At 50.5% G+C, this 23,114-nt stretch overlaps 1 protein-coding gene across 2 annotated transcripts in view; it reads left to right on the forward strand.

Moving 5' to 3' along the window:
- The window catches only part of cwc27 (CWC27 spliceosome associated cyclophilin), a 29,194-nt gene extending 8,415 nt beyond the window's left edge, over positions 1-20,779 (forward strand). Inside the window, exons 11-14 of one of the 2 annotated variants that reach the window (XM_084459485.1) lie at positions 3,597-3,700; positions 11,662-11,771; positions 11,872-11,978; positions 20,083-20,779. In XM_084459485.1, the coding sequence (XP_084315611.1) occupies positions 3,597-3,700; positions 11,662-11,771; positions 11,872-11,978; positions 20,083-20,245 (484 nt within the window). In that variant the 3' untranslated portion in view covers positions 20,246-20,779. The remainder of the gene's footprint in view (positions 1-3,596; positions 3,701-11,661; positions 11,772-11,871; positions 11,979-20,082) is intronic. The other variant, XM_084459486.1, reaches the window with a different exon arrangement.
- Positions 20,780-23,114: the final 2,335 nt, after the last annotated feature.

Consider the following 23,114-nt stretch of genomic DNA (forward strand, 5'->3'; position numbering starts at 1 on the left):
GTTAACAGGTGTTGCCAGGTTCTCCTTCTCTCCCGGCCCCTCTCCTTTATTGGCACTCGGGCCGAGCAGCCCATTGTTTTGCCGTTGCCGTGGATATGTCTCTCTTGTTTTGCGAATGGCAACATGTCAAGGCAGGCTGAAAAATATCACTCGGTCCAAGGTGTTCTTCCTCGGCGGAATATACGGTCTGTCTACAGACATTCGAAACCCCCGAGATCTCCGCGCTGATAAAGGGGGGCCGTGGTGGAGTAACAGAAATGACAACTTTATGGCTCCGAGTTGCTTTCCTGTCCTCGAGCAAGGTGGCCCTTCTGAACCGGAGGTGTGGGCTTCTGTAGGAGGGCTCCACAAGACGTTCTGAGCTCTGGTGTTTATTCACTAGGCCTAAATGTTTTGGTTATTTGTAATGACATGGTTGCTGTGTAATTGCACTGTAATTACTGTAGTAGCAACATTGTATTACACATCATTACACAGAGAGGAGGTGACTGGTTTGTTACCGTGTCTGTAACACTGCTGAAAATAGTCAGGAGAAAGTCCCTATTCCCCCACTGTCGAACCTTTGATCTGGAACCGCCATCGATGACCTTATCTTACCTAAGCCTCCTGTGTGAGTCCAGTCAGCCTCCCCCTGTCCTCAAAAGAAGGCTCGCCCGCCAGGAAATGATCCCGCCACGCCTACCCGGGTTCGGGAACGGCAGTCTGAGCAGGGCGGGCTCTCTCCGGAAGCAGCCGACGGTCTCTCTGAGAACTCTCTCTGGGAGCAGCTGACGGTCTCTCCGCAGGACGGAGAAGAAGGAGAGACCAAACCGACGGCGGGCTGCGCGCCCCGGGGGTCCGGCCACAGGGCTCGTATACCTGAGCCCCCCGCAAGCAGCAGGGGAGCCAACATGGAGGACGCACTGCTTCCTGTCGACCACAGTAACTAATGTACTACGGAGGCTCTTTCAAGGTCAACATATCAGGCATCACTAAGCTTGATGCCTCAATTCTTTCCCCTCAGAGAGCACCAGAGGAGTGAGGGACAGTTAAAGGGGCGCTGGAGAGGTAGAGAGGGAGGTATTAAAGGTGCAGATAGAGAGGGAGAGAGAGAGAGAGAGAGGAGAGAGAGGGGGGGGGGGGATAGAAAAAACCCCAAGTGTGTCGGTTCAGAGAAGCAGATGTTGGAAACAAAGGCAGCCATTGTTTGGTCTGGAGATGCTTCACGTGTTTCTGGGCCGCGGCCCAGGCTCTGCAGCTTACCTGTGCTTTGTGGCTCCGCGAGAGAAAGGGACCAAAACAGAGCTGTCAGGCAGTATGAAAATATTATTATTTCCTAACGTAAGATATCAGCTCTGCCACTGGCAGCTGTCTCAATCATCTTAAAGGGAACAGTATGAGGAGGATTGTTGGCACAGGAGGCAGACTTCCTGCGCCGGCCTCCTGAGCCGAGCTGCGTGGCGTTCTGCCAGCGGGGATCACTTCGTCTTACACCCAGGAAGCTGCCCTGGACCTACCCTGGACCTATCCTGGACCTGCCCTGGACCTACCCTGGACCTATCCTGGACCTGCCCTGGACCTATCCTGGACCTGCCCTGGACCTGCCCTGGACCTACCCTGGACCTATCCTGGACCTACCCTAGACCTATCCTGGACCTGCCCTGGACCTATCCTGGACCTATCCTGGACCTGTCCTGGACCTGTCCTGGACCTATCCTGGACCTATCCTGGACCTGTCCTGGACCTGTCCTGGACCTATCCTGGACCTATCCTGGACCTACCCTAGACCTATTCTGGACCTATCCTGGACCTACCCTAGACCTATCCTGGACCTATCCTGTACCTATCCTGGACCTACCCTAGACCTACCCTGGACCTATCCTGGACCTACCCTGGACCTATCCTGGACCTATCCTGGACCTACCCTAGACCTATCCTGGACCTATCCTGGACCTATCCTGGACCTACCCTAGACCTACCCTGGACCTATCCTGGACCTACCCTAGACCTACCCTGGACCTACCCTAGACCTATCCTGGACCTATCCTGGACCTATCCTGGACCTGTCCTGGACCTGTCCTGGACCTACCCTGGACCTATCCTGGACCTATCCTGGACCTGCCTTGGCCTGCCTTCAGCAGACAGTGTGAGGTCTCCTCTGTTAGGCTGGACACCGCAAAGCGCCTTCCCTGCTCGCTGGGAAAGAGATGGCAGGAAGAGACAGGACACAGTGACATAATTTAGCTGACCGACACCAAAGAGATTATCTGCTCTTAAGTTCAGTCACCGCTGTTAGCATAGTACTGTAACTAATTCTATATTCATCAGCTAATAACCACCACCTCAAGGCGGATTTACACTGTGTTTTATCTTGTGAGTGTTGTAGTCTTGTCTGTTTTGGCTTCCTTGGATCCTGTAAGTGTCTCCATCCAGCCCCATGGTGAATGAAGAGAGTATAATTTCAGGTCCATAGCCTCTATAAAAGTACAACATCTGAGTCCATCTGGAGGCATTCGGCTTGTTTTTAGTAGGCAAGAAGTGGAATAGATGTCCATCAAAATCAATGTAATGAGCGCCGATGCGGAGGAAAACTTTGAAGTGCATTCTTTTCTATGAAAGGTATGAAATATATAATCCCATTAAACAGAGTGACATGTCTTTTTAACTGGCAACAAATTGGAGCCGGTTGGAGAGCAGTTTCCCCGTCTCTACCGTTCCGTTGCGGTTTATTTGGTTCAACACCACCACTGTTCTAAGGATCAGTAACTTGTTATCCAGAACGATATGGAGTTTTTTTCTCTGCTGGAGTTTTATGGGCCTGTGTTGTACCCACTCAACCACAACAGGCTTTCTAGCGGTGCCAGAATCCTGGACTGCCTGGAAGCCCGGGTGAACACTCGTTCTAATAAGGCGCCACTGGATTTATTAGATAAAAGCTCACTTTTAATGTACATGTTTCACCCTGACACGTATAGAAATGCTGCCTATGATCACGGTCTCTTTTAGGTTTGTTTTATGACTGCACACGCACTTACGCACTCTCATTCGCTGTGGTGATTCTTAGAGACATGGAGTAGGTGGGACGAATTTGTCAAGACCTGCAACAATGGGATTTTTTTCCATGGCACAAACATAGATAATTGAATATATTTAAATTTAAATTCATGTAATTATCATGATAGATATGCTCCCAAAGCCCAATTCATCCTGGCCTGGGATCCCATACTAGCTTTGTTATTTCGAGATCTTCCAGTCACCAGTCCCAGCATCCTCGGCTCCTGCAGTTGGACATGCGATGATTTTAACTCCCTCGTTCCCTCACTCCCTATTCCCTATATAGGGTTCACCATGTAGTGAACTACCTAGGGAACGGAGAAAATGTAGGGTACATGCACTGTTCCCTGCAAATCAAGGTGAATTGTGGGTAATAAATAGTGGACTATATAGGGAACGAAAATTCCGTGGAGAATTTGGACACTACAAACAAAATGGCTGACGCCCTATATAGTGCACTATATAGTAAATAGGGAGCGATTCCGAACACAGCTTTTGTTTAGCCTGCGTGTGAATGGGTTTGATCCTGGACCTCAACCACTCTCTCTCCTCTCCCTCCGCAGTGACGAGCTACGCAAAGAGGCCCGTCAGCTGAAGAAGGATCTCCAGGCCATAAAGCAGAGGAAAGAGGATGGACCCAAACCCACGGAGGCGGAAGACGCCCAGGGTACGTCACCTCCCCACTTCCTGTCTCTGTCTAACATGGGCGTTAATCAACGTGGGCTGTCATTGGTTGTTGTCATGTAATTGGCTTGACAACAGCCCTTGCCTCAGAAGCCAATACTGTCATGTCTGTTGAAATTCACTTTTTTTTTTCTTTTTCTTTTTTTTTTTTAAATGTTTTTTTTTTACCCTTATTCTTGCTTCTTTTTTTAAATATTTTTTTTACCTCTCAAAGCACCAACGGTGAGTGCAGTGTCTTTGTGTGTGGTCGATCCCACATTCTCCTCTAATGGACACATAGGCAGACAGGCTCACTGCCTCTGACAATTAGCTGCAGACATGCTTTGAGTTGTTTCCGAAGGGGTATGCAATTTTGTGTGAAATATTGCAGAAATTGCATGAGGAACAAATTGCCGGGTTTCACCCCAACACCGTTGAACATCAGACCCCCCTCTGCGTTCGCTGGTCACTGGCCTCGCCCGGAGTGACAGAGCATAAAACCGCTCGTTTTCTCCACTCGCCACTTAGCCCCGCAGCCTGTCATAACGCAGACGGTCCCCGTAGCCTTCGCTGCTCCGTCGCCCCGTGATGAAACACATTTCTGGACAGTTATGAAAACCACATTGGCTGGAGGTTAAGTATTGCTGCAAGGCCTGGGATTGTGTGTAAATAGTTTTGGCAGTGTAAATCATCTAGGGGTCTTGTGCTCTTTAAGATGCCAAGCAACTTGGGTTGGGGGGTTGGGGGGGGGGAGGTGGGGGGGGGTGAGACTCATCGCAGAGAGAAGTTTGTGAGACTCTCCCATCTCAGACGCCAGGACAGGTCTCTCCGGGTCGCCCTTTTCATCGACCCCGTCGTTGTTTCCAGCGTCTCTGCTTTCTTTCACAAACATCGTCCGGTCGCGGAGGTGACCCGACGTCTCTCCCTCCAGTGGCCGAGCGCAGGTCGGAAGGTTCGGAGGGGTTAGGAGGGGGCCTCCCGTTACGCAACTCCGGGTCTGGAAGCGGAGGATCATTCCGTCGGATGGAATCTTTGCGATGTCTCGGACCGGTGGCCTCCGCACCACAGGGGGGCCGGATGGATGTCTGCTGAAACGCTGTGAATCCCGAGCCTCGGCCTCGGCAGAAGAATGCGCCGGCGCGCGCTGTGGCGGCGGTGGGAGGTTCGATTCATCCCGTCTCTCCGGGACGGCGACTTTAGAGACGCGGTGCGACGGCTGGAGCGGCCTACGCTTCCTATCCCCGCCTCTGCGTTTCCACAGACCGACGGCCCGATCCCGGTCTCTCCGGGTCAGCCTCCACCCGGGTCTAGGACCGGTTCCGGACCTCGGGACGGTACCCTACTTTCAGGATCGACCCTCACACAGAAGATCCTCACACATGAGATCATAAAGAAGATCCTCACAGAGAAGATCCTCACAGAGAAGATCCTCACAGAGAAGATCCTCACAGAGAAGATCCTCACACAGAAGATTCTCACACAGATGATCCTCACACAGAAGATCCTCAGACTAAAGATCCTCACACAGATGATCCTCACAGAGAAGATCCTCAGACTAAAGATCCTCACAGAGAAAATCCACACACAGAAGATCCTCACACAGATGATCCTCAGACAGATGATCCTCACAGAGAAGATCCTCACACAGATGATCCTCACACAGAAGATCCTCACACAGAGGATCCTCAGACGGAAGATCCTCACACAGAAGATCCACACACATGAGATCCTCACAGAGAAGATCCTCAGACTAAAGATCCTCACAGAGAAAATCCACACACAGAAGATCCTCACACAGAAGATCCTCAGACAGAAGATCCTCACACAGAAGATCCTCAGACAGATGTTGTAGACTACGCAGACCCGTAGACAGTCGGTGACAGGTCCCTGGCATCTCCCTGCGGTAACCGCAGACAATCTGGAGACAATCGTACACGGCTTTGATTGAAGCTCACATGTTTGGAAGATACCTCTGTGGTTGATTAGAACCGAGACATTCCTAAATATAGGCCTGCTTAACCGTATACCGCATATGACCATGCAATACATTACACTGTACGAGCCCATGTGTTTATTGTACATGGCTCCCTTATCATGCACACATGACAAATAAAACCACATTGATGCACTTGATCAACCCACTTTGTGGACATTCCTTATATTCATGCACAGTAGGAAACAATGGAGTATTGTTCTTTACATACGTATATACATTGTCATTACGGTACATAGGCAGGGGCATGGCGAGTTTGCAAAGCCGTTTGCTAAATGTGATTTATTTTTATTTTTATAAACAAAAGTGTGCTCAGCTTGCCAAAAGGCACTATTGATAGATGCACACAAAAATACTCCATTTGTCTTTGTCTTCTTTGGCTTTTTACGAGAATGAAATTGCAGAGCTCGGAATTCTTGTCCTGCTTGTGCACATTTTGTGCTTGGACCAGGTCCCTCTCTACTGCTTGGCCAAGAGGAGTCATGGGCCGTTTAGAGCGGGCATGTTCACCATGTCCTCCGCATTCTCCAAGAAAACCCAAGGAACTGGACCTGGAGCATGTCTATACGGAGCAGCTAAACCTAGTAACGGACCTTAGATTAGACACAGAATTTGTTATATCGTCATAAGTATTTATAGATTTCGGGTCATAAATGGCTTCCCACTGGCTAATGTTCGATGTTGTCACTTAAAATTACATTATTTCATTATGTTTATTGAATATAAAAATAAATTGAATATTGGTACGGTAGTGTAGGGACAGTGTGTCATTAGTAAGACTGTGTCCCGGCGTTATTATGGTCCCTACTGTAAGTGTGTTTTTGACACACACAGAGTCAGTCAGTCAGTCAGTCACAGCCACTGACCTCATCCCTCGGCCTCTAGCAGGGCCGGACTCTAGTCCCCTGGCGTTCCTATGTCCACACAGGCTACACACAGCTTTGTATTCAGTCCCAAAAGCAAACACATTCTTCATCCATGCACTAACAACAGCTGCCCACTCTCTTGGCATCTGGTGTCTCATTGGAGGGGGGAGAAGTCAGTTGTCTCCTCCGAATCCACCAGCAGAGCTAAAAGAGACATTTGTACCTTTTGAGTTATTATTTTCGACAGACATCTCTTCAATTTTCAAGACATAAATTATAGCATGTTCTCTAGTCTGGTTTTCTCCTTCTTGGCATAACTGTTGGTTCTGAGAGCCAAAAATAAGAGAGACACGCTAAAAACACTGTCCGTTTTATACCCACCCTAAATGATGTGGCAACATTCTTTCTACCACTCAGAGTTATTTTTACAGGTTATGCCTCTGTGCGCTGGGTGTTTTATTTCAATGGCGCCTTGTCAGTCAAATTGTTGATGTGGAAGAAAATTTGTAACAAAGAGTGATCGTTCAAACATCAATTGCCTCATGATTATATAGTAGTTTTCAGCGTGTCGTTTTTCCGCCCTCTAAATATCACTTCACACTTTCTGACAAAGGGAGCTCAGTTCAACATCTATGAATGGTCTGGCCTAGTGCAGGAATTTCTTTGATTTGTTTACCGAGTCGAGGATTGTGCTTTGAAACGTTGGTTTATTCGAACCTGCTGGAGCGCGAATTTCCGTATATCTCAGCTCGGGCGAGATGACGCGGCGTACCGCGTTCTCACGGTTGCTCCGTCAGGTTTTAACGGTGTGATAATCATCTTCTCTTGGACAGTCCTTCTGAACTGCGCCAGTGTGCGCAGGGTGCTCCATCACTCACATCACAGCTGGGATCTGGACCATTAGACGTGTTTATTGGACAGTGATGTATGCGGGCAGCGGTGGGTGTCTGCGCAGAAACAAAAATGTTCGGAGCCATTTCTGATGTGACTGTTGATCGATGGCCGGCGTTAAACGCGGCTCCCAACGCTGGAGGCCTTTGAAAGCGCTGCCTCTTTGACTTCTCTGCTACAAGCGTTGATTGGTAAAGGGGGCGGGAACGCCCCTCCGCCCAAACGGAGAGGCGTTTGTCGTCCACAACAACCCCGGCGTTGCCACAACATCAGCGGCTTGATTTGTAGCTCTCCCGGGCCCAGGTGACAGGAGAGGGGAGGAATGTAGTTAGAATGGCCATCAAACTCAAAGATAGTACTTAGTGACAACAGCTGGAGAAGGTGAAGTGTGTTCCTCATGTAGGACCCGGGGGCACCATCATTCAGCGGGCTGCATGTCCCGGGCTGCAGCGCCTAGGCAGAGCGCGAGGGGAGAACGGCAGAGATGGAAAGAGATCACTTCTCTTTCATAAATCAGAGGGGGAGATTGCACCTCGAGCAGCCCGGCATACTTCCGTGCTGAAGTGGGGAAAGAGTAGCCCTCGCACTCCGCAGCATAGGGGATTCCCATGATTGCTTAGAATCTGGAGTATTCCTGGCCTAAACGCCTTGTGAAACAAGAGTAATTGCAAGGTTTCCTGGACTAAAATGATAGCCATCCACCCCAAATACCCTGTGGGACTTGAGATTTTTTTTTGTTATTCAATTAAGCTCCTCCCGTAGTGAACTTCCAACCTCTGAGAAACGGCCTGCTCGCTCTAAGCAGACAATATTATTAGCATTTAGAGGTGGTTATAGCTGTTGTAGCCGTACCAGAGGAGCGTTGGCCATCATAATAACTGTAATAGTTTTAGCAGCAGTTATGGCGCGAGGATCCAGTTATGATGCCAGTAAAATAAGTCTGATTATAACTGTAGGTCCCTGCAGTATGTAATCAAAACTGTTGACACGGTGGTTACTTTGACAAGTCGGAGTGAAGTATTGTTTTTATGTGGGGAGAAGGCATATTAGAATCATGATACCATATGGGCGCCAATGTACCCGGCCGGGTTCAAAGCCCGCCTCAGGGGCTTTGAACCTCATCATGACGGCGTGGCTCCGAACCACCTCTACTACATTTAGACCGGAGCCGACAGCGAGGATAACGTGAAAGGGAAGTCTTACTGTAAGTTGTATTACCTCTATTACAGCGTCTCCTTCATTTTATTTTATTTTTTTACCTTTTACGGCCTCAGCTTATTGGCTGTTTGCATGTTTCTTATTTTTAGAGCGTCTTGCACCGAAACGGTTATTGCTTATGACATTTATTGTTTAAAACAACAATAACACAACATCCCAGACAGTTTACAAATGTCAGTTTCTGTTGTTCTAAGAGGAGAAATGTTTTAATGTTTAAATATCCAAATTGAACATCTAAATGTTAGTAATATGCGTGTTTACAGTCAAGACTAACAGGGACTGACCATGAGATTGAAAAGACTTCTGTGGAAACTCAGTCAACTCCGGCTCGTGAATGACAAACTCAGTGCCTGTTTTTCAGGTAGCGTGCCGCTTTCTGGATGAGGTTAAGCTGGATCTCGGCGTGAGTAGTTCTGGGGGTGGGTTAGGGTTAAGAATAGGCTGCTCCAACCTGTAATAAGTGTCACATGCACACACATCCCATCCTGCTGTATACACAACACAGCTCTTCAGACAATGCACCACTGTTGGAGCCAGCAGCCTCCGTAACATGGCAGCACTTAATAAATGACAGGCGAAGGAGGTGGTGTGTTACGTCATGTGTTTGGTCCCAGTGTGTGTGTGTGTGTGTGTGTGTGTGTGTGTGTGTGTGTGTGTGTGTGTGTGTGTGTGTGTGTGTGTGTGTGTGTGTGTGTGTGTGTGTGTGTGTGTGTGTGTGTGTGTGTGTGTGTGTGTGTGTGTGTGTGTGTGTGTGTGTGTGTGTGTGTGTGTGTGTGTGTGTGTGTGTGTGTGTGTGTGTGTGTGTGTGTCAGGCTTGGGGGCCGCTAGTGAGAGTTACTGTGGCAGGACAGGGGCAGCTATACGTGTGGCTGTCTCCCCGCCTGTGTGACATCACAGGTTGTTGTGGGAAGAAGTGTGTGGCGGCGGCCCCGGCTGAGATGCCCCCCCCCCCCCCAGCGCGCCCCGCCCACCCCCCCCCTCCCTCCCCGCTGACTTCACTGCCAGGGTGTCTGATCCAGGAAATTTGCAGAAGCACATTAACGCCTTCAGACACCAGGTTCAACGTTATGATTCTTTCTCTCTCTCTCTCTTTCTCCCCCTCTCTCCCTCTCTCCCTCTGTAATTGACTGGGTTTTGGCTGAGAGAGCGAGGGTGTGAGTCGTGAGCGAGAGACCTGCGGTTGACAGTGTTAATGTACTTCTGCAAAAAAAACAACTGCTTAATACGAGCTGCAAAGCTATCGCTCCGAGATCTGTCGGGTTTGTGACCCACTACTTTAGATTGGCGGGATCGTTGAAAGTTCTGTGTGTGGAATTTGACCTGGTGTGGAGACAGCAGGAGAGCTTTGATCCCCTGATCCATACCGACACTTCATCCACTCTCAGACGGACGTTCTTTCACAGCTTCTACCCGCCCGAGGCCTCCTCAGACTCCACCAAGTACCTCTCACACACTCACCTCTGTCTCCTGTGTGTTTCGACTTAGTTCACCTGCCTCAGGTATAGGGAAGATACTGTAGAGGGCTCAGGTATAGGGTAGCAGCTGCAACAGCAACACTAATTTAGGTCAATATTGGGGATGTCTTTGTAGGTTAGGACCTCTCCATCTTGGCGAAGACAGGCACTAGTGTGAGCAGGTATATGGCGCATTGCACTCTGGGACTTGTGGACGCAGGCTGCTCTTGCCCCAGATTCTAGTCTCTTATCAACGTGTCATTTATGACAGCTACGGTCACATCTTGACATCTTCTGCTCTTTTTACCTTTTTTTCCCCCCCCTGCTCTGAAGCTCATTAGTCATGTATCCGATCTGGGACAGAGATATCGCTCTTTCAGTCCTGCGTACGTATCTCCCCTTCTCTCTCTCTTCCTCTCGCTCTCGCTCTCACCTCATACCCTTGGGGATTTTGTTCATGTGTCGTTGCACCTACAAAAACTAGGTTATGCATATTGATATTATGGATTTCAAACATACTGATGGGTTAGGGTTGTTCTAGTCTACATGGGCATTGTTGCGCTTCAAACCTGCACGGCTCTTTTGTAGATTATTATTTGAGGCACTTGGTTTTCCCATTTCTACCTAACTGCCCAGAGGGATAGTTATCCCTGCCGTCTCTCCAGTCTCAAGGTTGAATCGTGGATTTCAGCCCATTCCGCCTCTCTCCTTCAGAGAGCACATGTACAATATCTGGCTGCCGTCAAGCACTTTCATGGCCGAAAGGGTTTCCTTGTTAAACTGGGAAGAAATCGTTCAATGGCTCAGATCAGCTTCCAGATCAGCTTCGTAGCTGACTTCATTATGGGTTGGTCAGCGTGACCAGGCTGGTCTCTATCCCAGGTGATCTCTCACTGATGATGACCCCAACCTCAGATGGCTCGACCACGCTGGTCTCTCCCTGACTGAGAGAGAGAGTCAGCTGAGACCGGCCAAATTGACTTTCCTGACGGTGTCATGGCAACAATAAGATCTGAATATTGTTCATCAGAACTGTTTTTGTTTATAATGAATTGCTTTCTGTTGTAACGCCGGTCCTAACCTTAAAAGTCACATCTAACTCTGTTTTCCCCTGACTTACTATTAGGGCTGGGTATCGATTCGAATTTCAAGAATCGATTCGATTCCGATTCACAAGGTTCAGAATCGATTATCACAATTCGATTCGATTCAATATCGATTCGGTTAGTGTTACTAAAACCTGTTTTTTTTTAGCTGTAACCTTAATTACCAGACTGCCAAGTTATGCAACACATCGTTACTAGGGCTGGGTATCGATACTGATTTCAAAAAATGAATAAATGAATGAATCATTGAATGAAATAATTCCTTCATTTATTCATTCATTCATTAAATAAAAGATCGATTTTGGGATTCATGAATCGATTCTGAATCATTTGATTCATGAATCGATTCTGAATCATTTGATTCAGAATCGATTCAGAATCGATGAATCGATTTTTTAAACCCCTACTTACTGTAACATCCCGCCGTGTTTCTCCAGACGTGAAGAAGCCGTCGAGCGAGGCCGTGGCCGAGTACCTGGAGGGGAGGAGGAAGTACGAGGAGCAGAGGAAACAGAAGCTCAGGAAGGGCTCCGGCAGAGAAGCTCAGGTAAAAACAAAAACACTCGCCGCCCTCTCCGGTCTGTAGGTCAGTCTGAGGTCACCCGGCGGATGACCTGTGACCTTTGACCCGCCTGTTCCCCCCTCAGACCATGGCCCTCCTGGACCGCTTCAAGACCAAGCTGACGTCGGCTATCTCCGACGAGGGTCCGGAGGAGGAGCTGGAGGAGCTGGCAGAGGACGACGACAAGGGCTGGTCAGTATGACGCCGCAGTGTTATCACAACATGGCCGCCATGCTGGCGGTCGACTATGTGTGGTTCATTTAGCCCTCGGGTGTATGAACAACTCGCCCCATCCACCAGCACTGTGTTTCACAGAGGCTGTGATCTGTATTAGTAGCCTAATGGTAAATGGTAAATGGACTGCACTTATATACTGCTTTTATCCAAAGCGCTATACAATGGCCTCTCATTCACCCATTCACACACCAAGCTGCCATGCAAGGTTCCGGCCCGCGTATTGGGTTCAGCGTCTCACCCGAGGACATCTCGACACGTGGACAGGAGGAGCCGGGATTCGAACCACAGAGCCTCCGCATCATCGGACGAGCTGCAGCCGACCGACTCCCCGGCCAAGAAGCGCGCAAGGCCCCAGACACCACTGACACCATTAACACAGCAGGCTCTGTTTATTTTCACCACGCTCCAGTGGCCACTCGTGGATCATTCATCCACCCAGCTGACTTAACAGAGCAAATACAGTAACCGGACCCACAGACGGAGAGGACCGGTGTCCAGCTCGGGTCACTCGATCCGGGGCAGGATCGGGGTCCGAGATGTCCGGCCTTAGTCACGGGTTTAGAATCAGAACATACCTCCCTCTCCTAGCTTTCTCTACCGGGGGTCGACGCGTAAGAATGCGCTTCGTAGCGGCGCGCCGGAGCGTTAAGCAGGGTTGAGTTCATCCCGCGAGCACAGATGCGGAGCTCCCGAGTCCAGATGGAGCTCCTCATTCCCAGCCTGCCTTGCAGCGCGGACAGGGAGGGGGACGCAGCCAGCACTACTACTACAACCGGCGTTAACGGCTCCCACCGAACCCCCTGAGTCATCCACCCCTGTCTGTTAATGGGCAGTCATAACAAAAGCCAGACGAGCCGCGCGCTAATGACTTGACACAATGTTGAACCGTATACAGTTAAAGAAACGACGTGACGGTTATGGATAGCCCGGCCCGGTTCGAGGTACCAGACCCGGGTTCGGTTCTCATGTCACGCCACTCATCAGACGGCAGAGGACGTTTCTCAGGCCCGCAACCGACCCATCTCCATACCTCTTTGACCTTTAGGTTTCAGGCACATGCCTGGCTCAAGCTCCCCTTTAAGATATGCTCTGAAAATGTTTTATATCCCTTTTTATTCAGTAAGCGAACAGCTAGTAATCTCTTGATCTGGCTGAGAATTGGCAGAGTTGATTCGTCCCCCGGACCCCAGATGTGTGTGTGTGTGTGTGTGTGTGTGTGTGTGTGTAAGGCCTGTTATAAGGCCTGGTCTAAACTGCTAGAGAGAGAGAGAGAGAGAGAGAGAGAGGGGACATTCCCATCGCTCAGCACCGCTCTCCACTGGATGACAAAGGAGGCAATAGAATAATTGCCTTGTCAGCAATCTTGCTAAGCTCTAAATCACTGACACCACTTGCCCGAGCAAATATTAGGTCTGCCGGGTCTTATTTCGCACTCCGTTTAATATCAAGACTAAATGCTGTTATTTTTGTACTACCTAAAGGGGGACTGCTGGGTTTTTGTCAGCCTAATGTGTGTGTTTAGGCTCTGTCTGCTGTGATGGTGTCGGGTTCCAACGCCAGGGGGGCGCGTGTCACTGACTCGACAGGTCATAAAGCCTGATTGGGGCTACTCTGTGGTATTACTGTACTGGAGAGGGCTGGAGAGCAGCTCAGAACGCCAGGCAGAGAGAGAGACGCGCTAGCTACGGTGGGCGTAGGGTCCTGTAGCCGCCTTCTCTTGAGTCCTGCAGGGAAGGTATGGGCCTGTTGTCTGTCAGACAGACGATTAGTCATGGTCGATTTAAACGGTTCGGTACCGTGTTGGTTCATTGCGTTGGTTCGGTACGTTGGCTCGTTACGTACAGTTCGGTACCGTGTTGGTTCATTGCGTTGGTTCGGTACGTTGGTTCGTTACGTACAGTTCGGTACCATGTTGGTTCATTGCGTTGGTTCGGTACGTTGGTTCGTTACGTACAGTTCGGTACCGTGTTGGTTCATTGCGTTGGTTCGGTACGTTGGTTCGTTACGTACAGTTCGGTACCGTGTTGGTTCATTGCGTTGGTTCGGTACGTTGGTTCGTTACGTACAGTTCGGTACCGTGTTGGTTCATTGCGTTGGTTCGGTACGTTGGTTCGTTACGCACAGTTCGGTACCGTGTTGGTTCATTGCGTTGGTTCGGTACGTTGGTTCGTTACGCACAGTTCGGTACCGTGTTGGTTCATTGCGTTGGTTCGGTACGTTGGTTCGTTACGTACATTTGGGTACCGTGTTGGTTCGTCATTTCCCTCTATCTTTCTTTTTCAGTTCGCTGAGGTGAAATTAGTTTGTTGGTGAGCGTTATTTCCAGTTCCATAGCTCATGTCCTGTGGGAAGCATACTATCAGTGATTCAGTTATCAGGTTTAGGAGCTACAATCAGAAGTGTTCAGTTCCCAACCACCACAACCCCTAAGCTGCCAGACTTACAGTAGGAAATATAGAATGACTACAATGCAGAGCACACATGCTCCCCAGCCCCAATTGACTCAATCTGCTCTCCCTCTTCTTCTCTCTCTCTCTATCTCTCTCTCTCCCGCTCTCTCTCACTCTCTCCCTCTCTCTTCCTCTCCCTCTCTCTCTCTTCCTCTCTCTCTCCCTTTCTCTCTCTCTCTTCCTCTCTCTCTCCCTTTCTCTCTCTCTATCTCTCTTTCCCTCTCTCTCTCTCTCTCTCTCTCTCTCTCTCTCCCTTTCTCTCTCTCTCTCTCTCTCTCTCTCTCTCCCCCCCTCTCTCTCTCATGTGTGCTCTGCATTGTAGTCATTCTATATGTCTGACAGCCCTCTCTTTTTCTCTCTCTCTTTCTCTCTCTGTCTGTGAAATCACATACATATGGAATTACGTTTGTCTGCGCTCACGCTTATGGCCTTAGTTCAGTTCTATTTCAGTTCTATTTTTCAACCTGATGGACTCTTCAGATGTATTCTATTTTACATTTCTCCTATATACGCTGAAACGGTTCCAACATCCTGCTGGGCCCGGTTCAGAGGAGCGCCGGTCCGCCTCCCAGCAGCGGCCCGTCTGGGCCGGCCGGTCCTCTTCAGCAGGAGCTCGCAGGCGGGCAGGAAACGGGTCGGCAAACAGTCCGCAGCGCGGAGCTAGCGAAGTTCAAACATGAGGAATTGGCACCCGAAGGCATATTTCGATCGCCCCCCCCCTCCCCCCACCCCTGCCCAGTTTACATTCTGGTATTCGTATCGATAACCTCACGGGATCTCGGCCTTTAGCTCCGGCGGAGGCGAATATGAGAACGGCGAATCGCGTTTAAATCCGCGCTCCCCCCCTTCCCCGCCGTCCCCGTCTCAGCCCAACCCCTGCTTGCGCTCCGATTGAGCATGAAACGATGTGATGGTCAAAAACAAAGCTTTTCATTTGAAATGTATTAAATGTCCAAACACTAGCTGGGGTTGTGTGCCCATAACTGCCTCGAGCCAATGTGTGATTTATGTGAAAGTTCAAGTTGTGTCAAGTTAGGACTCAGCCCCCAGCGACCGGAGTCGGCATCAGGAAATCAGCCCTGACACTGTGTTTTCCTCTCATATTCTGTTTTTCACCAAAGACCTCAAAGTCTCTCGAACCTAAATATAAAAAGTCAGGGTTTGAAATGAATACCATGTGTTTGAATTCGAGGAAAGTGTCTGTGTGTGAGATTTAGAAAAACAAAACCTGTAGTTCCTATTAGTCTCAGACAGCCCCCTTCAAATAGTCTGTCTCCGTGTGTATTTGTGTGTGCGTGTGTGCGTACGTGTGTGTGTGTGTGTGGGGGGGGGTTGGGGGGGTCCCAGAGAGTTAGAGGCCTGGGCTTGCTCTCCGAGCTACAGACCCCTCAGTGTGCAGAAGCGCCAGCCAGGTACGTGGGGGGGGGGGGGGGGGGTGGGGGATGGGGGTAGGGGGGGTGGGGGGGGGACAGGAGCAGCAGCCTAGCAGTCCTACAAAAACACCAGTGGGAAGTCTGTGCCACTCTGAGGCCCGTGCAACGGAACCTGGGTTACAACAGGTCAGACGCTGGAAGTCAAGTCTGGGCCAGAGGAGTGTAAACTATTCCATCTGTGTCTGTGTCTACAAACTCTCTCTCTCTCTCTCGCTCTCGCTCTCTCTTTCTCTCCGCTAACAGACTCTCTTGCACACACGCACGCACGCACGCAGTCAGATACACTCTCACTCAAACACACACACACACACAAACACACACACAGGCCCTGAGAAGCCAACCCCCCCCCCTCCCTCTCCTCTCCCTCACTTTCCTCCCTCTTTTGAAAGCGAAAGAAAAATAAATGGAGGAAAGGCGTCTGAGGCCTTGCATCATGGCAGCGCGGAGTGCTTTTGAGAAGCAGGGGAGGGAGCGCGGCATGCTGGGAGAAGCAGGGGAGGGAGCGCGGCATGCTGGGAGCCGGGGGTCCTGGGGTCTGAGGCTGTAAGTCTGGCCGATGAGGCCGGGCCCGCCTGTCATCACTGAGACTGCTAGACAAATTATCAGAGCCGACCGACTCGCACGGCAGGAGTCTTCGGGGTCTGCCAGAGTCTAGCCATGACATCCTAGATGAGCTGTCACAACTCCTGCCGATTTCAAATGAACACAGGAGAGAGCGCGCCGCGCACACACGGGCTAGCCCTGCCGACAGACGGACCGACACACACACACACACACATGCAGTACACTCGCTCGGCCTATACGCATACGCAGACGAACGGGCAGACAAACAGACGCATACCGCACACCACACACGCCAGACGAGCCGGCAGACACAAATACGCTCGCTTACACAGGCACGCACACATACGCAAACTTGAGAACGAACTCAAGACACATGCAAGAACCCATCGAAATGGGATCGTTGTCACAGATATGGAAGGATCTGGAAGGATCTGTGGTTCATCAGCTTAAACCCTGGCGGCATTGAATATTCGGTCTCTGAAACATAGTGTCTTGCTCGGTAGAACCACAACATCTCACAGGGGAATTGATTGGCTGATCAGTATTATGTCTACCCATAGTGCACCACTATAATCCACTATGAACCACTATAATAATGTTGGTTTGTTTCAACTTTTGCACCTCTGGGTTTTAGGTGATGGAACTGGCGTTCTTGTTTTTAATTTCCCCCGGGTTGCTTCCCCTGACCTTCGCAGAGAGCACGGCGGTCATCCGAGCCCTCGGAACAGGTGTGGCTTGTCGATCAGTCATGCATGTGTTGCTTCGGTGGACATCCTGCTGCAGACGCGTCCGCTTGATGGATAACGGTGACCCGCGTCACCTCGCCCTTGAAGTCTTCTCTCTGATCGCTGTCACTGCCCGTCTTGCAGGGCGCACATCAGCCCCGACTGTAGCTAGCGTATCTGCTCTGGGATCGATCGATAACTGGGCCACTGACACATTCACCCTATTAGTTCCCACTTCTCTTGTTGAGGCCTAGCTACATTTTTGGGTGGAGGTGGTCAAAGGAAACTAGAGTTGAATCATTAGACTGCTGGCCTACTTTCTTCCCCCGGAGAAAATTAGGCTTTCCATTTTCTCTACTCTGACCAAACTGTGACGAGCTCCTAGTAGGGTTCAGAATTCCGGGAATATTCAAAGTTAGAAAGTTTACATGGGAATTAATAATAATAATAATAACAATAATGAAACTTTATTTGTATAGTAGCTTTCATACAAATAAATGCAGCTATAAGTGCTTTACAACAGACAATTTACATGCATGAAGTGCTTCACATAAAAATAGACATACAATGAGCAAAAAGCAGGAAAAATAAGATGGAAGATAAAACACAATAAAAAATATAAAAATAAATCAAGTAAAATCCAACATTTTAAAAAATCTTACCAATACAATATTACAAAGCACCAAAATCCCACACATTTGTCTCTCTTCGTACTGTGCAGTATGTTCACACAGGTTACGCAATAATACAATGGTTCCAAACCTATTAAAAAAGTAAACATTTCCCTGGACTAATAGAACATTTAACGCATTATTCGGATCCACTCCAAAATGTAATGGGTTCTAAGATGGCCCATGCTACACCCCTCCACCGAGTTTCATGAAAATCGGTTTCATAGTTTTTGCGTAGTCCTGCACACACACACGGACAAACACACACAGGCCACCTGAAAACATTACCTCTTGCCCTGCACTGTCGCCTGGGCGGAGGTAGAAAGTTCCCTGTTATTGGCTAACATTTGGGGAAAAAAGCTCAGAATTTTAACTTAATTTTAATTTTAAGCTCAAAAAGCTTAACTTCCAATGGTAAATTTCTGGAAAGTTTCTGGAAATGTCTGCCCCTTTGCAACCCTAGCTCCAAGTAACTGATATTGTGTATGTATTAGGGCTGTCACAATATCAACATTTTTGCAATATGATTATCATGACATAAAATATCACGATATTATTGCGATATCTACAGCAAGCGTTACAAAGAACAGTGTGATCACATAAAATGCATCTTACATTTTATTTTGCTCCATTATCCATCCATCCATCCATCTTCATCCGCTTATCCGGGGTCGGGTCGCGGAGGCAGCAGCTCCAGCAGGGGGCCCCAGACATCCCTTTCCCTAGCAGCATCAACCAGCTCTGCCTGGGGAATCTTTAGCCGCTCACAGGCCAGTGCGGAGATGTAGTCTCCATTATCTCAATATATCGTATATCGCGACACCCTTAGTATCTCACTAACCCTGAATGGTGGCTTAGAAATAGGCACTTCTACTACTCTATAGATTAATTATCATGCCTTTATATGTCTCTGATCCTCATAGTACAGGAAGAGACGTTGCAGTTAAAAACAGCATTCCATCATCGGCCATATTGAGTGGACCATTTGGAATGTTTCATTATATAATGCTTGTCACATCACTCAGAAGTGGACAGACCATGAAGAATCCTGTGGATTTTAGAACTATGCCCGTTCTCCCTGCTCCATGTCTGTGCTAGTTCCGGCTCTGTGTGCTCAATGCGTTCCATATTGCTGGAGTTCCACATCACCTGCTGTTCCCCCCTAGCGACTGTCTGCCTGCTGCCCTCCTCAGATTCGGCCTCCTTCTGATGTGGAGGTGTTTTTTTTGCTCTCTGTCCCCAAAGGACAACCAGGACGGACGAGGACGCTTCCAGCTCATCACATCCTTCCTCCCCCCTTAAAGGGACTGTCACGCCTTTTTCAGCTGATATTATTTGGATTAAATGCTTCAATTATGTGTAGGACTTTACAAAATCACCGTCAGTGTAGCTGACAGAACAGTGACGTCACTGGCCCTTTGAAGATTCTGTCTTCCGTGTAGGGGAACAGCTACACCGACAGTGATTTTAAAAAGGCCCTACACACATAATTGAAGAATTTAATCCAGATAAAACCAGCGTGACGGTGCCCCTTTAAGAGAACCTAACGTTTCAGTTCCATCTTTTTTGCACGGCTGAACCTGGGTCATCTCCTCTGAAGAACCCACAATATTAGTACATTTGAACGTATTTATGAGACACGCAACTTAGAGACGGGTCCATTCGTTTTAGGCATGTGTTGACGCTGAGGAAAGCGAAGAGACGCTGTAACTCAGAGGCTGCCGGCGGAATGAAAGACACATGAGCGTCTGTTCTCTGGCTCCCGGGTTTCCAACTCCAACAGCTCACATGTCTGTCTCGCCCCGCCGAAAACATGTTCTGGTACACCGGGTTACCCATCAGTATCAGTTTGCAAACACTTGCGTTGACAGTTGTGTGTGTAGGCAGTCCACGTCGTTTTTTTGTTTTCATCCATTTTGAAAAACGAGAGTCCAAAAATTGGTATTCGAAACTTTTTCCTCAGAAAAGTCTGAATGGTTCTCGGAAAAGCAGGATTGTTTTTCAGAATGTATTATTTGGTGAATCTCTGTCTCACCGTCAGAGATAAGTGGATGTAGCCTGCTGATGCTAACGCAGACCAGCGGAGATGTAGAGGGTCCAGCAGGGTATTGCAGGGTCCAGCGTGCTGTATTAAAGGGTCAGCGTGCCGTGTTAAAGGGTCAGGGTGCTGTTTTGCTGCCCTTTGAACTCTGTCTCTGTTTCCCCCTCTGATTTAGGTTGGCTCATGTACTGCAGTTTGATGAGCAAACCAGGAAAGTCAAGGATGCCAACGTGCAGGACGAGGACACGTTTGAGATCTACGACCCGCGCAACCCTGTCAACAAGCGCAGGAGAGAGGAGAGTAAGAAGATCCTGAAGGAGAAGAAGGCCAAGAGGTGAGGTCACAGGGTCAGAGGTCAGGCCTTCCTGCCTGGCCATGTGACCGGAGGGGACCTGGCCAATCAGCTTCCATCCAGCCTCTCCCGGTCCTCTCTGCGTCAAACCTCTTAGTCTTTGTAGAACTGGATGAACTTTGACCCTGGAATGCAGTGAATGACCAGTGCAGAGCTGTTTCTGAGAATCTGCAGCCTTGACCATCTGGACAGAGGGAAGCTGACCTGAGCGCATACCGCCAGTGTAATCCCCAACGGAAAGTGATGACAGTGCGCGGTACACGTGACTTCCACCTTCGGGAGACTCAGCTGGTTGTCATTCTGTGGTCATATTATCACTGTGCTGTGTGTACAAATATTGTCTTTGAGCAATTGGAAGTTGAAGCACCAGCGTTGCCAAAACGCCACGGTAAATCAATTGTCAAGGTAAATCAATTATCAATTCTCCACAGGGGGAAACCTGTCTAGTCAATTTCCTCATTTCTATTTTGACATCGCTGTCGTGTTCATCAGTGTCGTTCTGGCCTGTCTGACATACTCGTGCCGAGACAATAAATTGTATCTGTTATAAGTGAAATCAACTGATTATTTTAGCCGAGAGCAGCTTGCTGAGCAGGGAGGAGCAGGGGAGGAGAGAAGCAGGGGAGGAGAGGAGCAGGGGAGGAGAGGAGCAGGGAGGAGATGAGCAGGGAGGAGAGGAGAGGAGCAGGGAGGAGAGGAGAGGAGCAGGGAGGAGAGGAGCAGGGAGGAGATGAGCAGGGAGGAGAGGAGAGGAGCAGGGGAGGAGAGGAGCAGGGAGGAGAGGAGCAGGGAGGAGAGGAGCAGGGGAGGAGAGGAGCAGGGAGGAGAGGAGCAGGGGAGGAGAGGAGCAGGGAGGAGAGGAGCAGGGAGGAGAGGAGCAGGGGAGGAGAGGAGCAGGGAGGAGAGGAGCAGGGGAGAAGAGGAGCAGGGGAGGAGAGGAGCAGGGAGGAGAGGAGCAGGGGAGGAGAGGTGGAGGAGAGGAGCAGGGAGGAGAGGAGCAGGGAGGAGAGGTGCAGGGGAGGAGAGGAGCAGGGAGGAGAGGAGAGGAGCAGGGAGAAGAGGAGCAGGGAGGAGAGGTGCAGGGGAGGAGAGGAGCAGGGAGGAGAGGAGCAGGGAGGAGAGGAGCAGGGGAGGAGAGGAGCAGGGAGGAGAGGAGCAGGGGAGGAGAGGAGCAGGGAGGAGAGGAGCAGGGGAGGAGAGGAGCAGGGGAGGAGAGGAGCAGGGAGGAGAGGAGCAGGGAGGAGAGGAGCAGGGGAGAAGAGGAGCAGGGGAGGAGAGGAGCAGGGAGGAGAGGAGCAGGGAGGAGAGGAGCAGGGAGGAGATGAGCAGGGAGGAGAGGAGCAGGGGAGGAGAGGTGCAGGGGAGGAGAGGAGCAGGGAGGAGAGGAGCAGGGAGGAGAGGAGCAGGGGAGGAGAGGTGTAGGGGAGGAGAGGAGCAGGGAGGAGAGGAGAGGAGCAGGGAGGAGAGGAGCAGGGAGGAGAGGAGCAGGGAGGAGAGGAGAGGAGCAGGAGAGGAGAGGAGCAGGGAGAAGAGGAGCAGGGAGGAGAGGAGAGGAGCAGGAGAGGAGAGGAGCAGGGAGGAGAGGAGCAGGGAGGAGAGGAGCAGGGAGGAGAGGAGCAGGGGAGGAGAGGTGTAGGGGAGGAGAGGAGCAGGGAGGAGAGGAGCAGGGGAGGAGAGGTGTAGGGGAGGAGAGGAGCAGGGAGGAGAGGAGCAGGGAGGAGAGGTGCAGGGGAGGAGAGGAGCAGGGAGGAGAGGAGCAGGGAGGAGAGGAGAGGAGCAGGGAGAAGAGGAGCAGGGAGGAGAGGTGCAGGGAGGAGAGGAGCAGGGAGGAGAGGAGAGGAGCAGGGAGGAGAGGAGAGGAGCAGGGAGGAGAGGAGAGGAGCAGGGAGGAGAGGAGCAGGGAGGAGAGGAGCAGGGAGGAGAGGAGCAGGGGAGGAGAGGTGTAGGGAGGAGAGGAGCAGGGGAGGAGAGGAGCAGGGGAGGAGAGGAGCAGGGAGGAGAGGAGCAGGGAGGAGAGGAGCAGGGAGGAGAGGAGCAGGGGAGGAGCAGGGAGGAGAGGAGCAGGGGAGGAGAGGTGCAGGGGAGGAGAGGAGCAGGGAGAGGAGCAGGGAGGAGAGGAGCAGGGAGGAGAGGAGCAGGGAGAAGAGGAGCAGGGAGGAGAGGAGCAGGGGAGGAGAGGAGCAGGGAGGAGAGGAGCAGGGAGGAGAGGAGCAGGGAGGAGAGGAGCAGGGGAGGAGAGGTGACAGACACCCAGCTGCAGGCCTGTTGATAAACCTGCAGCACTGCAGACAGACAGACAGACAGACAGGCAGAGCAGACGGCAGAAAGACTGACCCGTAGACCGCATGACTACTCACGACCGGAGTCATAAAGCTCTTCAGCTGGAGCTGTGAAAGTTGGTATTAAAGCCCCATGAAGTCGGTGAGCCAGGTCTGTAGAACTTCCTCTCCCTGGTTCCAGCTGCGTCCGTTCGAACGTCCCCGGGACGGATACGGGCCAACCTCACCCCCGTCTCATCAGAGTCATCACGCCGCCGCGATGCGAGTGGCACATACCGGCGGTCACGTCAACCTGCGACGACCCAATCTCAAATATATATATCTATCTTTTTACAGCTTTCTCTCTTAATACCGCACGGCTCAGGCCTGAAGTAAAGCAGGCAGGGAGAAGGGTACCGTTTCAATTGCAGCGGCCGTGATAAATGATCTACCACTACCATGTGTGTGACCAGGAGCTGCGTTTGGCCGGCACGCTGTTTTTTACTGCTCTTCTGGGATCACGCTTAAATTTTCATATGGAACAGGAAGGAGAGTTAATGTTACACTATGAGAGCAGCGTGGCCCGAGTCCGCTGTT

This window comes from Borostomias antarcticus (assembly GCF_949987555.1).
Source record: "Borostomias antarcticus genome assembly, chromosome: 2".
Lineage (NCBI taxonomy): Eukaryota > Metazoa > Chordata > Actinopteri > Stomiiformes > Stomiidae > Borostomias > Borostomias antarcticus.